Source organism: Typha latifolia, chromosome 1, assembly GCF_019914945.1.
Source record: "Typha latifolia isolate L0001 chromosome 1, TyphaL0001v2, whole genome shotgun sequence".
Taxonomy (NCBI): domain Eukaryota; kingdom Viridiplantae; phylum Streptophyta; class Magnoliopsida; order Poales; family Typhaceae; genus Typha; species Typha latifolia.
In genome coordinates, this window is record NC_133086.1 from 16830404 (window position 1) to 16846193 (window position 15790).

A 15790-nucleotide genomic window follows, 5' to 3' on the forward strand; every position below is an offset into this window, starting at 1 on the left:
TTGTAAACTAGAAAGTGGTGTTATCATTAAAAGACTTTTAAATGTCATATTAGAAATAATAGATTTAGGGGATATTTATGTTATATTTTTGAGAGGAATGAGAATTTAACAATATTTCAATCAAATTGATACTGTTATAACTCGAACTCAGAAACATTTATTATGCAACTCCCACCACTATCCATTCATAAAATTGCCACACAAAAAAAAAAACTCGGCACTATACCATTAATATAATAATATTACATGATGAGAGGACAAACAATTACATGTAATCTTGGGCTGTAATTTGTTCGAAAATTAATGGCAATAGGTAAAAATTAAGAGGGTCAACGTTAAGACAGTGACTTATCTCGTCCTTATAACTAAACACTAGCTGTGGATAAATAAGAATGGCGGGTGATCTTAAAGGGCAGTTTCGTCCTTTCAAAGTCGTTTGCACAAGAAGGGAGAAGCCTTCTCCAATGATTAAAACGCCAAGCTACAAGGGAGAAGAGCGAAACCCTCGTTCTCGACGGTAGCCGAAACCGTCTCCCCGGCGAATCGCTGCGCCGTCGCTCGACCGCCGATCGCCTCCGATCTCTGGTGGACGCGCGGTATCGGATCTTTGATGCCGCACGAATATTGGCGCGATCTCGCCGGAGTCCGCGCCGAAGGATGAACGGCAAAGGGGCCGAGGAACCCAGGCGGCCGGGGGCGCCGCCACCGACGCTTGATTGGAGATTCTCGCAGGTGTTCGGGGAGAGGACTGCTGGGGAGGAGGTACAGGAAGGTATGATCCTTGTATCTCGTGATTTGTGTAAGATCCGGTTGGTTTTTGGAAAATTTCGGTTGCCGGTCTTTTAGCTCTGCTTGGAGATTAATGGAAATATGAAATGGCTCAGTTATATTTAGTTGGTTCTTTCTTGAGCTGGCACCTTCTAATCTCATTCTTGCTGATTTACCTGCGGATTTACTGATTAAAGTGCTATCTTTTGTTCCGGGTTCATCTGGGATTGGATCGGCCGTGTTATTACAGTGGAGAGGGAGTTCGATACTTAGTTGGAGTAGAATCTGATTACGTACTTTGGTTAATTGAATGTGTTGCAGTATATCTTAGCTTACGAGTCTTAGTTATTCACAGCAAGGGCTTCTCTTTCTTGGCTAGTTTTTCTTATTATCGTTTTCCTTTGAGAATTTAATAGTCTTCGAATTTCAAATTTTGTCCTATTTTGTCCTTGCTGTGAATTCTCTTAAAGTTGCTGGTCTAAGGTAAGTAAATTGCATTCATCGAATTTGGCCTCTATGGGATGAGAATATAGTTATTCAGATTATTTTTACCTTTAAAGCTTTCTAGTTTTGCATCTCTATTGAAGAAGTAGCACGCATAAATGCTGTAATAAGGACAAAAGGTGGAGTTTTTACAGGGTGAATGGTGATGCCAAAGGTTTTGTCATGCGAGATCTCATTTTGAAGCTTGGCTAGGTTTCCTTCTCTCCTACAGTTCAAAAGTTAGAATGACCTCAAGTTTATGACTTTGTTTCTTCAACCAGTGAAGCAGCTTGATTAGGAATAGAAAGTAACCGGAACAAGGCAATAAAGCTGCCATGAGCTAATGCACGTGCTTCAATATTTTTTATGTTTTCTTTAGTGTATTATAAAATCCAATAAATTGATTTTTTTCCCCCATCTTATATTTGATCTTTTTTAGGTGTCAATTTCTATATATAGCTTCATCCATAGTAGTTAATGATCTTTTTATTTGGTTTTCCTTGTTCATCCTGACTTTTCTTTATGCTTTTTCTCTTCCATTTTTGTTTCCTTGCTGAATTGCTTTTCCTTCCATCTTCTCTCTTTTCACCAAATTCATCACTCTCCTGCAGACTTCTTCTTTATTTGCTGACTTGATGACCTTATTTCCAGTTGACATCATCTCTGCAATAGAATTTGATAAATATGGCGACTATCTTGCCACTGGAGATCGAGGAGGACGTGTGGTTTTATTTGAGAGGACAGATGTCAAGGATGTACGTGAAATTCATTTTCTACAACACTTTATATCTTATTTTTGTATGTTGGTTTTCTTTTCAAATTTTACATTTTCTTATATGATGTGTAGCATGGTAGTCAAACAGAATTGGAGAGAATAGATTGTCCAATTAGTCGGCGTCCTGAGTTCCGCTACAAAACCGAGTTTCAGAGTCATGAACCTGAGGTACTAGTGATGGGCAGATGATAATGGATGATACTTATGTTGATTTTTTTTTCTGATTTTATGATAATATTTCAGTTTGACTATTTAAAAAGCTTGGAAATAGAGGAGAAGATCAACAAGATCAGATGGTGTCAAACAGCCAATGGTGCACTCTTTCTTCTTTCTACAAATGACAAAACAATTAAATACTGGAAGGTAAGACCATAAGAATAACATTCTTGTTCTCCTCTTTAAGTTTCATGTTATTTCAATATTTATCCTTTTTGATATCCTAGAAACTATACTGGTTTGTGCAATTTCTATTTTTACTCAAAGTCTGCTACATCATTAGTTTTTATTTGCTTCTTGAGTTGATTGCATCCCCAAAGAGAGAAAGAGATTAAAAGATAATCATTCTTTGCTCCTCTTAATGTTTAAACACATGGGTGCCATTTTTCTGTTTTATTTATTATTTTTTTCTGAATTTTTAGATTTTTCTGCATTTTATAATAAATTTTAATTTTTCTATAATTAAAAAGTCTAATACCGAGATGGCCGACTGATCCTGCTGATATGTATCATTTTTTTAGGTGGCCGATCCTGAACCTAAAACCAATAATCAAAACCTTGAACATAACTATAGTCATCAACATAAAGTGATCTTTGGTTTTTATTTTGGTCCTACTTGCAATTGATAAGTCCAAATAACCTACATAAATGACAATGAGCTTTAGGACACATCTGTCATTATATGAGATAATATTATGACCATACATATGTATATAACTGAAGCAAACAATGATTATAATAATTTTTTGTAGTTCTCTTTGGATACTGTTTTTGGGTCTCCTGAAACTTTTGAAAATTTGTGAGTTTTGGAACATAAGTACTGTTGTGATTGTTACTGGAATTTCTGCATTTTCTGCATTTCTTTTGTTTATGTATGTTAGACTACAAAAGAGATTTGATTTTAGAAGTGCATTTATCAGAAATGCTTGCTGCTGTAGCATTGTTGGTTTTAAGTTGATTACAGGTTTTATTCTGTCATTAATAGATGTTCCTTTTCTTTCAAACTGTTATCTTGCACTAAGTTTCCATTATGCTCATTTCCTATTGATGAATTTATAGGTGCAAGAGAAGAAGGTGAAACAAATTACTGAGTTCAATATTGATGCTTCCCAGGCTGTAGAAAATTATAGCATTGCTAGCTCCAGTACAGGTAGTCCTCGAGTAAATCTTCCAAATGGTACAGGTTCTAAAATGCCCTACAGTTCTCTGAATAGCGACCTCTCATTTCCTCCTGGAGGGCTTCCATCCTTGCGTTTGCCCATGGTAGTTGTACTTAGCTCAGCCTATTTTCCACACTAAATTGATGTATAAAAACATTTATCCGCAAGATATACTCTACAGTGAAGCAAGATTTTTTTTTTCTTTGTTTTGTTTTAGATATTTTTGGCACACTATTATGCCCTTTTCTTTCTATTGATGAAATTCTAACTTTTGTTCCATTGCAAATGTAGATGGTGAGCCAAGAGACAAACCTTGTTGCTAGATGTCGAAGGATATATGCTCATGCTCATGATTACCACATTAATTCTATTTCAACTAACAGGTTTATTCATATCTTTTGCCAGATAATCTTAATCAGTGCAGTTGCTTCAGTTTTATCTTTGTCAAGTCACAGATATGTATACTCCAGTTGATTAATTGTATTCTTGGCCTAGAGCAATGAACCTATTTAAAGTGGCTCATTTCGTACCCAGAGAAACCCATGTATATCTAGCATATGGGTGTTACTGAGGAGTTTTGATGGAATTCTTTCTCCCCTGGACAAAAGAAATGCATTTTTCACAATCACCCATTTGAGCAAGCCTGAGCTTGTTTTCTGAGTAACGAAAAGCTTATATTTCTGAAAAGCGCTTTTCATTAGTCTAGATAATTTCTTCCTATTCGGTGACTCGGTCCATTTTTCTCTTTCTAAATTAATATGAATCTTCCCATTGATGGCAGAAAATGGTTGGGGAACATTTTCCTTACTAGGATATTGCATAAGGCTAGTATTGGGGGATGTTGAGTAGGGCTATTAAAGTAATCAAGCCTGCTTGATCAAGCTCGGCTAATATTTTGAAACGAGCCAAGCTTGATCAGTTGAATCAGGCTCGAATTTAATTTCAATCCTAGCTTGAGCACAAGCCGGCTGACAAGGCTCGGTTCAATAAAAGGCTCTATTTGTATATTAATACAAGTAATAAATAGATGAATAACTATATACATATATATATATATAGTAAGCTTCAATCTGCTTACATATTTGATTTGATTTTACAAAGTGTAGTCAATTCAAGCTTGATTAAAATTGGATTCAAATAGGCTTGAATTGAAATTAATCAATTCAAGCTTGATCTTTGGCTTAGGCTCAAATTAATTTCAAGCCAAGCTTGAACAAAGCTCAGCTAGATTACCCCCCTAATATTGGGTGAACATTTGTATCCATTTTTTTTATCAACTTGCAGAGGATTTTATCAGTTATGTTCGCTCCTCAGGTGCCAGTATTAGCATAACATAATACCAACATATTATAGCTTATACTGCTGTGCATGCTGTGTTTCTTTGTACTGTTGCTTACTGCTATACATCTTGAGGTAATTGTGATTTTGGCTTTTGTATGCAAAACCACATAGTACTTCTATGGAAATTAAAATGCTGTATGTGTATCTTCTTTACTCATTCCAGGATATGCCATACCTACATTCCTTACTGATGTTCTATTTTCCTTCCAGTGATGGTGAGACATTCATATCAGCAGATGATCTGCGGATAAATCTGTGGAATTTGGAAGTCTGCAATCAGAGCTTTAACATTGTAGATGTGAAGCCTGCAAATATGGAGGACCTAACTGGTAGGTGATCTCTTCCTGCAATGGTACTATGGTAGTAACTTTTTGATGCATAGAATTAAATTGACTGTTCTGAACAGTGAACACTATCAGCTGCTCAAAGTATGTTTGAGTTTGATCTCCTACAAAAGAAGAGTTGATCAAGCTCTAAGTGCTTAAAAATGAGCTGTGTTTTTGTGGAAAATTAAGCTCGAATTTCCTTGTGAGGTCAGCTTGGGCAGGCACACTCAGTTTCGTAGCACTGGATCACATTCTATGTTCTTTTATTCTGTTTTGCCCTGTGTTTTATTTTCCTGCTCCTTATATTTGTCATGCTAGATACCACTGATGAATTGAATCTTTTGGAATCTTAGATTACCAATTCTTTGCTATCTATTGGTGTTAGCCATGTGAAGTTGCTAAAACTTATGAGTCTTTGAGTACCATTATACTTCTTCCTGCCATGGCTGAGTCAAGAATGTTTTCACCCTGGGATTCCATTGTAGTTGGTTAAGGGAGAAGAAGATACAAACACAAGTCCGATATTGATTATGATCTGGTTTAGCTGATTATTGAAGCTGTAGACAGAGCTGTATTGTATAAATAGAGATGATTAAGTCAGCTTAGCTATTAAAACACTCCAAATTTGTGATGTGCCCCTCAGGTGAGGTTGCACATAAGACTTACATGGAGGATGAAAGAACTAGCAATATACACATCATCACTATATAAAATTAAAATAGTAGAAACAACAGAAGAGCCCATAGGTTACAACAAGCCCATTAATAGTACAAAAATGGGTAGAGTCCTTTAATATAAGAGTACATGCTAAAAATAAAATACAATAAAGAGAAAAATGTCTATTTACAAAGATATTACAAAATAAGTAATAAAATAGGCCTAGTGTCTCACTAGGTGAACTGCTACAAAGCTTCTGCCACGATTGCGATCAATTTGTATCATATATCAAATAAGGATGAGCAAGTGGTACTATCACTAGCATGAGAATGTACAAAATATTGCATAACATGACAGATTTATATGTTAACATGATAAAGGCATGAGTACATAAATATCATATCATCATATACGACATAAGGCATACAATAAGTTATATTAATTAGCATGATTTGACTCTCACATATGCTAATTTTCTCTACATTCATCTAGTGACTAATGCAAGCATTGTGAAATGTCATGCAATGCAATGATCCAGTGAGACCTACCATACCACTTATGATATATTCTATTATATATAATTCACCAGCACACAAATATTGATTAATAGCAATGGGAGATATCTCACTTGGTTGAAATGGCTAGTCTCTCTGGTGACGAGGAGACTTCACTCTAAACTAGGTCTACTTTGAGGTATACATTGATCTAAACTCAAAAGATTGAATAACACGAACAAATGACTCGGTCGGAGTTAAATGGGCTAGAAAGACACCATGCTGAAATGCATAGGCTTCGGTATGCCTAGCCTCTATGGGCTCGAGCTTAGGCTAGCTCGGGACCTAGCCTACACCAAGAGAATGGGGGTCACCCTCTTCCTCCCATCCGCACGCATCCACAACACAGGAAGGGTGAGAGGAGGGACGACCAACAAAGGGGGGAGGGGATCTCAAAACATGACAAGGTTAGACAAGGTGAGGAAGAGGAAGGAGGAAGCTGTGATAACTTAAATGTTGGGGAAGGGGGAGGCAACACAGAGAGGAGTGGGGCAGGGATAGGCAATCGAGAGAAGTGGGAGGGGGTTTGTCATGCTCCAAGGTGGACGATGGCATGGATCAAGGTGGCTATAACGATGCCAAATTGGGTGCCATAGTTGGGCTCATTCGGGCTCCGCTAGCAGCCGGGAAAGGGTTCAAGCTGAAGCCCCATACTCTGAGAAGTTGCCTGATCATGAAAGGTGGCCGGTTGAAGCTCATCTACTACCAATTTACTCACACAAACTGTTAGCGATGAATGATTGAAAACACACATGCACTGATGCGATGTGTGCGTAGGTGAACCATTTTTTTGTTGTTGTTGTTGTTGTGTTGTTTTTTAAGAAGGTATATTCTGAAGTAAAAGTTTGTTCTCTACAAGTAGATACAGAAAAATTGCATTCTTAACATGCTATTAATAACCTGTATTCATCATATACAGACTACAGAGTATGTGAAGTTGTAGCCCACTTGTTTGTGCTATAAGGACGACATTGATCATGGATGGATGGGAATCTTTATCATGCATAACTGACTATATTTTTGTCCTACTTTGTGTTTGTTGGAAAGCAAGCAAACATAGAAACATGATAAAACTCAAAAAGGATTTGACCGGGTGCTTCTGGAATGGCATTGCATTAAAAAACAGTAATAGAAGGGGCTTATTATTACACCCCGGGCCAAGAAAGGAAATCTGTGATATCATAGTTTTGTCTGGGACTTAGCACAGTCTCTTTAGTTTTATCCACGGAACTTCTTTTATTTTTGGTCCAAAATATGTGATAACTAGGAAGTTATCCACAGATAAACATCCTTGTCACATAACCAAACAAGGACCTAGTTTATGAGTCATTGTAGGAAGCTGGTTGTTACTAGTAAAAAGGAGAAGCTTTTTTTTTTTTTTTTAATTCTTTTCTAGTCCATTTGTTCTTTCATTTAATTATTTTTGAGCAATATAAGATATTACGATTTACTGAGGGAAAACATTTATCAAAACATGTGATGTTAGACACTATCTTCTATAACATCCTTAGTCAAGATCTTCAGCCTTCCAGCTGTGTTATGAATCCAGTATCACAATAACAGTCTAGATAACTAGATAATTCGCTTGCAGTTAATGTCATGGATTTCTCCTTAGGTTTTCCCTTCTAACCAATTTCCATTTCATATTCTCTTTCGTTTTTTTATGAAAGTAAATTCTCATGGATTAGGAACTTTTCCATTTTGAAAGATATTTAATTGTAACTTCTTCTACTATGTCAGAGGTGATAACGTCTGCTGAGTTCCATCCAACACATTGTAGTATGTTAGCCTATAGTAGCTCAAAGGGTTCAATCCGGCTTATTGATCTGCGCCAGTCGGCATTGTGTGACAACCACTCGAAGCTGTTAGTAACCTCTCATTTACTTCTATAGTTGCAGTAAACTTGTTACTTCTGTACAAGCATGAAATTGGAACATGTTTGTAAATATCATCTTTTATTAAGCTATTTAATTTGCACAATCTTTTGTTCCAACAAGGGTGAATTGTCGTTTCAAGCAGATTTGAGGAGCATCTAACAGCAGGCTCAAGGTCATTCTTCACAGAGATCATTGCATCAATTTCTGACATTAAATTTGCAAGTGATGGAAGGCACCTACTTAGTAGGGATTATATGACTCTCAAGGTTCATCACTTAATTCTTATATCAGTGATATTACTCTCAGTATGCTTTTCAGATTTCTCTATGAATGATTTGCTGATTTTTTCCACCATGACAAAGCTGTTTACACTTCACAGCATCTATGTTTTACTTTGGCTTAATGGCAAAGGTACATGCACGTGATATTTCAATCATGGGCATGCCTCAAAGTAGAAAATAAGATTAACGTGCAAGTTTACCATATATTTAGAGTCCTTCCCAGCCTTATGATCCATGAGAGCTTGGCCACTGTTTGTTAGATCTTGCTTAAGTTGTGTTCCCACCTGCCACCCTCTATGGGGTTCAGATATACATGGTACTTTTGGTGCTATGAGCGTTTATTAAAAGTCCAGGCATTTCTGTGGTTTTTGAGGGAAACAAAGAATGATGGATATTTCTTCTTCACTGAATACTGAATGTGGACGAAGTAAGAAGTTACCATATTTTACAGTTCTTATATTCTAGAAGTATGTTTGCTACGTCGTACTGATGTATAGTCTAGGATTGAATTTTCTTTAAGATGTGGTCTTGGTTGCAATCTTTCACCTTCCATAAAGAGGAAGTCATTTTTATTGTTCTTGCTCTTTTACAAGCTATTGCATCATCTTTTTTTCTTTCTTCTGATGTATCAGTTATGGGATATAAACATGGATTCGGGTCCTGTTGCAACTTTCCAGGTCCATGAATATTTAAGGGCAAAGGTGTGTCTTTTCTTGCCTCACTGTAATAGATCTGACTTTTATAAGTTTGTCCTTTGCAAGCATGACATGAATGTAACCTGGTTATGGGTTGTGATGGTTTATTTTCTTTCAGCTTTGTGATTTGTATGAGAATGATTCAATCTTTGACAAATTTGAGTGTACTCTGAGTGGTGATGGACTGCGGGTGGCAACTGGTTCGTATAGGTGTGTTTCTGACATCACTATTAAAATCTTTATTTTTATTTTCTTTACTGCATTTCTGACCTCTATGTTGATGATGTTGTTACTGTCTGTACATCTGCAGTAATCTATTTCGTGTATTTGGTTGTACTCCTGGAAGCACTGAGGCGACAACTTTGGAAACCAGTAGAAATCCAATGAGGTATGGCAGTATTACATGGGGAACTTATTTTAGTTTAGTATCAGTCACCAAAAAGTTAAAAAAAAGTAATAATAATTAAAATTACTCTTTTTATCATGTTCTCAAATTTCTCTTATTGCTCTCCTCACCCTAACTTGTGCTTGTAGAAACTATATGTTCTCATCGTGACTGAGAAATCAAGCTGCCCTAAATATTTTCTTGGTCTACCTTTGAAAGTCTTGAGTCTTTGACAACAGAGATCAGTCAGGTCTGAATCAGTTTAATTTCTGGTGGTCCATAGAGTTGCTTCTAGGAGAATGTATAGCAAATGTACTGTTGTCCTGAGGTTTGATTGAAAAGCTGACAACAAATTTATAGCTGTAAAGTTTTGTTGGGCAATAGAGAATTGGTTCAAAATGCATCATAATCTTGTTAACTGTATCGAAATTCATGTATGTGAAATAGGTTTTTTTTCATTTGGCTTCAGTCATCAGAATAACTGGATAATCTGTTAAGATCCATATAGCTGGATATATATATATATATAAAGAAAGAATAATCCATTTTAAATGTTTCTGAGAATAGTTCCATTGTCTGATCTTATCTTTACTGTTGTGCGTGGAAATCATATAGGCGTCAGGTTCCAAACTCAACAAAGCCATCAAGATCTCTCAGCAGTTTGACACGTGCAGTCAGAAGAGGTAAGTGCAAATGAGTTGTTACAAAGTAATTCACCATCCTTGTTTACGTCTCATTAATGCATTATCATGTAATAGGGGCAGACAATTCAGGAATTGATGTCAATGGAAACTCGCATGATTTCACGACCAAGTTGCTCCATTTAGCTTGGCACCCAACTGAAAATTTTATTGCATCCGCTGCTGCAAACAGCTTGTATATGTATTGCACGTAGAGATAGCCCTGGGAAGCAAGATAATATTTGGGACTCCTTTATTTTCGACTCGCTTCTTGTGAAAGATGCTGGCTTTTACATGCAAATGGTGGATCCTCACATCTTTCCGATTAAACCTAGAGGAGGCAGCCGAAATCAAAGAGGGAATTTAGCGTCTATGTTTCTGGTGAACAGCTGTCTTCCAATTCTTTTAGGAGTGGTGCAAAATCTTTTCTAATCATGCCGGTTATTTTGGTCCTGAAACGTTATTGTAGTTCTCCTACAATTTATTAAAAGCTGAACAAAGGGCTCTAAAATTCCAGAAAGTCTTTCTTCAGCTTATCCTGCCATGTGAGCAAATGCACGCAAGTATCTGCATATCAGGTGTTGTTAAACGTACTATTATCTTTCACCTGTGCTTCCTAACCAATCTTTTATCCACTTAAAGCACCAGCTGCTTATTGCTATATTTTGTAGTGTTGTTACATTTTCCTAATTATTTCGTCTCCAGTGTTGTTCAATTTATTTAAACATCAGAATAAAGTCGGCACAAATGTTGAGCTATTGTATGTGTTCATGTATTTTATGGCAGTTATAGTTGTTTTAGCTTGTCTCTCAAGGCATGCTAATTTTATCTTTGTATCAATTGGATCATGATTAGTGTTGAAATTTTTTTCTTTTTATCAAGTACTTCATAACAGTGTGATTTCCACTCTTTTCTTGTGTATTTTTCTTTTCTTTTTGTTGTCTATTGTTGCAACTCAAAGTACCCTATCTGTGGTATGTAAGATTAGCATGAGAATTATGAGCATCTCCTAAGTTGTCATCATATTGAGGATGAAACAATAAGATCCAAAACTGTGGAATGTGAGAGTAAATAGAAGCCAATGTTTTCTTCCCACAAGAGACCCAAGAAGAGATTTATAAGAATAAATAATTATGAAGAGAAGTTTTCTTTCTAAAAGCATGTAGAGATGAACTAATTAGTTTTATGTTCGAGTGAAATAGGAAACTATGGCTTGAAACTAGTCTTTCTAACAATCTCCCTGTCAACCTTGAACAGTTATTTTCCTTGTCCATCTTAGAAAGAGAATTATGACCAAACCTTGACATTTTTCCCTCACAATCCGCAAAATTTAGAAACAAGTGGGAATATAATGCTTCTCTCTAAAGAAACAAACCTAACTTTAGGTGAGAAATTTTTGGAGAAATTTTAATTTACTTTAATGTGGGCCGGCCTAATTTTAACTTATTATTTTGTACTTTAAACTTAAGCGGTTAATCTTCTATGATTTAGACCATGTTGAAGTTGTTCGTCAATTGTTAATTGTATCCATAGAATTATAGTCTAATTTGAAGATGACACGGATAGTTTAGTCATTGTGCAATATACGTGAGAGTTAAAGTGCTTAAGTTAAAATTAAAATCAAACTAAATCATAGAGATATAATTCATCACTAAATTTCTTTTGTGGAGAAGAGCACAGGATAAAGATTACCTGAGAATTATGGGCATTTATTAGTAAGTTAACTTGAGATCAAATACTTTGTCATCTTACTGATGACAGAAATAATTAAGATCCTAAACTGCTTCTCAACTTGAGCATTACTATGGAATATAAGGTGTGTTCTGTAGCTACCAACTCTTAAGCTAAAGAAATCAAAATGAGAGGAACAGTTCATCTAACTATAATATAGTGATAAAAACAGGCAATGGTTTGATAATTAGTATATGCAAACTGATAGTGACTTAAATTTTGTTCTAGTTGGTCTGTTGCATCATTCTTTTGTTCTATTAAAATTGCTACCCAATCAATAAAATTCTCTTTCCCACTTGTGCTCTAGACTATATGACACCTGGCTAAGTCCTAATCAACAATTAAATATAAGAGTTAGGAACATGTAGAAAAGGAACCTTTTAATTAATTAGGCAGTGATATATACATATATATATATATATAAAGCCATAAGAATGATGGAAAGCCCAACTACAACTACTTTTGTATTGAATAACAATTGGATATTTATTTTATCACTACCTACTCTCAAAATCTTTCTATGGGTGCTAAATATATTATTAGTCCATTACTTGATAATTTAAGTTTTTGAGTGAATTGGAGTTATGAGTTCAAACTTCATGTAGGAAGTCGCACTTTTCTAATCACTTTAACTATTCTCAATTTATTTAATATCACTGTCCTAGTAATCACAAGACATATACCCTTCCTAGTTTAATATCACTGTCCTAAAATATGATTGAGACCTTTTTACCAAAGAATAGAACATAATGTGACAAAGTCCTAACTCAACTTTTAAGCTGTAAGCCCAATTCAAAGCCATTTCAAATTCTACAATAACCAATTGATGATTGAATTAGAGGTGAAGTACTATAAAAATAGCTTCTTCTTCCTTCAATTCAGCCTCCAGTTTAGTTTTTTACCCGAACTTACCAACCTGGTAGGTGTTGCTTGCTCCTAGAAATAATGCTTATGCTTGTGATGTTAAACGTGCAACAAAAGTTTGGTGAGATTTCTCTTTCTAAGATGAGACTTATTAGTTAATTTGTCCACATGGTTCAGAAAAATTTAATGGAAGTGATGCTTGAGAATGTACACTTGGAGGAAATGGCTAGAGAGGATGTTGAAGCCTTAACTTCTTTTCTCTGTTAATCTTTTTTTTTTTTTTCTTTTTGTAATCTTATGAGGAAAGTGAGAAGTGGAGGAGCCTTTCTTTGATCTCAATGTTAATTTGTTTCTTCCAATCAACAAATATCTTATTGGCCATTTTCGAATCTTTGTATTTTACCAAGTATGAAGATAATTTACTAAAATATGTTAATAAATATCATGTATATTATTGATCAATTGCCTATCAGTGGTAGAGGTAGTTTCTCTAAAGTCTATGGGTTCAAATCTCGTCTGTGTATGATATATTATTAGTTTTATTATCTAATAGCTTAAGCCTTTGAATTAACTATTATCTAATAAAATATTCCAGTTACGTGAAACGATTGCAAGCATCATATGAAGAGGGATGAACGAAAGAGATTCAATAGAGGAAAAAAAGGAAGCAAAAGTATATGATTAGGACTTGCCCACAAGATTGGATGCAGACTTACTAACTTATTTTTTGTCCTAAAGTGCTTAGGTTAGCATAAATAGCGCCTTAATCTCTCCAAATATAGTCAAAGATTCAAAGTACTAATGTTGCTTATGCGGGACTTCTAGAGAAGGAGACACTTGTTTGTGCCAATATTATAAGACTTTTTAGTTTTTTAGGATGTTTTGTCCTTTAACAAAAGTCCGTAGACGAATAATTTATTAAGATTCGAGGAGCTGCTAATTACATTTTGATATATATAAAAAGAAGGAAAGGGAGATAGGATGACAATCCTAAAATAAGCTCCACACGACGTTGAATATAGACCGACCAACAATGAGGTAGTATACTAAGCAAATAATAAAAATACAAGTACTCAAGTAAATAAAAAGACGAAGACAACAGGCTTGGAATAAGTTTCCCTCTTAGCTATCAATGGCAACACTATAGAAAAGCAGACATGAATGAGATTTGCCGGGCTAAGAGAGTCGGCATCCAATGGTATAGAAGACCCAACATTGCAATCTACACATCTAGAAACTAAAGAAAACAAAGAGAAGGGAAAATAATGAGATCTACGAAGGAAGAATGATATCAAAACTAAGTGGACGCATCCTACTGACACAACCTACTAAGAAAACATAATTACTACAACCAGTCAAGTACATAAACATCCACAACGAACCCTTGAATAAGGCACAATGATTATCACAACAAAATTCGAGGGAGTAGTGAAAGTGGCACAAGCAACAGCAAGGAGGCGCAAGGTGTCCATAGAGGTCTGCGAGCTTGAGGGCTGAGCAGACTAGTCAAGCTAGTGAACCTAGAGAGCAGAGTGCAATAGTAGCAAGGGAAGATGAAGGAGGAGATGATGATGCTACTACCAAGGAGAGAATAGGTTAGCGGAGGTAAAGGTAGAAGAGGTAGATTGATGTCATGGATGTTGGCAAAGCATGACCAGCTATAGGAATAGGAAAAAGAAATGGTGGAGACGATGACAGCGCTACTGAGAGGAGGAAGAGATAGTGGAAGTAAAAGGAGGAGGAGGGGGGTTGTATTCAGGGAATGACAGCAAAAGATTGTAGAAGAGAAAAAAGAGAAAAGAGATAAGGAGAAAAGAAAGCCTCGACGGAAAAAACCTCACCCCCACTGGGATAGAGAGTGCTCTCCTTTATTTTAATTTTAAATGAAAAAAAGAAAATAAGGACAAGAGATATGAGTATTAGTAATACCATAAGAATATTAACTATAATATTAATTATACTAGATTTAATAATATTTGTATATAAATTATAAATATTATTTTTTTAAAAAAAAATTGTAGATAAAGATCTCTTATTCTTCAACCAAAACTAAGCCAAGTGTCAATGATGCATGAGAAACGTCAAATTCTGAAAGACTCAGTAAGTTCCAAACTCATCAAATGCAGTGAAAATAAAGACAAAGTAGTTCGGCAAACTTACCGACGTCCATGAAATAATAGTGGTATTCATTGATTTTCGAATGACTTTGGTACTAATGATAAAGTTAAAACATATCTATCAGTTTTTTTTTTTTTTTTTTTTTTTTTTTGACTATTCTATCATCTATGATAAAGAATTAGCTACAACTATAATAACTCCGTTATTATAAATATTTTTCAAAGTATTTAGTAAAAAGAATATTCTAATTTATTAAAATAATTTTAAAACTATAAAAAGAGACAGCAGTCTATTCCTTTTTCCAATAATTGTATCAATTCAACCCAAGTATCTAATCTATCTTATTACCGTGCATGGAAAGGACATTCCCCTCTGGAATCTGGATACATCCATCCATCACCTACCAATAAAAAGAAAAAGGAAATTCGATTTTTTTTAATTAAAAAAAAGGTTCGAATTTTACCAAAGATACCCTTCAGAGACGTAGGCTTGCCTCCCTCCAACCAACTCTTCGTCCTTGTCCTCTTTCTTTCATTTATGTCCATTTATTTCCGCACCCACGCGTGGCGTGATCGGCGACCCACAGCCCCCAACGGGGGACCGTCCGTCGAGCGCCACCGGACGACCCTCGCGGGCCCCGCCAAAAACCCCTCCCTCCCCCTTGTGACCGCCACGTGTCTGGAAGACCGGCTCAAACGGTTGCATGTAGGACCACTCGGGTTAGCGGCGCTCCGCTTTATCGTCACGTGCAGTCTCAATGCCAGGTCAAACCAGCTCACACCGAGGTGGACGCGGGCCGTCCGATCCGATCGGACGGAGGCCGAACTCCCTCGGAGCGTCGGTGGGGTTAAGTTTGGGGGGGTAAAATTTTGGTGCTAT

At 36.0% G+C, this 15790-nt stretch overlaps 1 protein-coding gene across 4 annotated transcripts; it reads left to right on the forward strand.

The window, feature by feature from the left end:
• Positions 1-392: 392 nt before the first annotated feature.
• Positions 393-11104, forward strand: LOC140791319 (serine/threonine protein phosphatase 2A 55 kDa regulatory subunit B beta isoform-like). Of its 4 annotated transcripts, none has more exons than XM_073141847.1 (14): positions 393-772; positions 1903-2006; positions 2099-2194; positions 2270-2389; positions 3302-3505; positions 3694-3785; positions 4954-5072; positions 8021-8144; positions 8300-8423; positions 9071-9139; positions 9252-9343; positions 9444-9521; positions 10134-10201; positions 10277-11104. In XM_073141847.1, exons 1-14 carry the CDS (start codon positions 658-660, stop codon positions 10411-10413), a joined length of 1542 nt encoding a protein of 513 aa, XP_072997948.1. In that variant the 5' UTR covers positions 393-657; the 3' UTR covers positions 10414-11104. The 4 variants fall into 4 exon arrangements, with proteins under 4 accessions (XP_072997948.1, XP_072997939.1, XP_072997956.1 ...); XM_073141838.1 differs by having other exon boundaries at positions 398-772; positions 3302-3508; XM_073141855.1 differs by having other exon boundaries at positions 411-772; positions 3302-3508; positions 10283-11104.
• The last annotated feature ends 4686 nt before the right edge of the window (positions 11105-15790 follow it).

What these genes read in the sequence shown, in the direction of transcription:
- LOC140791319 (XM_073141838.1), top strand. Translation starts at nt 658, where the DNA reads ATGAACGGCAAAGGGGCCGAGGAACCCAGGCGGCCGGGGGCGCCGCCA. An exon ending in GGGATTATATGACTCTCAAG is followed by an intron (nt 8,424 to 9,070) that starts GTTCATCACTTA and finishes CTGATGTATCAG; the next exon opens with TTATGGGATATAAACATGGA. An exon ending in GACACGTGCAGTCAGAAGAG is followed by an intron (nt 10,202 to 10,276) that starts GTAAGTGCAAAT and finishes ATCATGTAATAG; the next exon opens with GGGCAGACAATTCAGGAATT.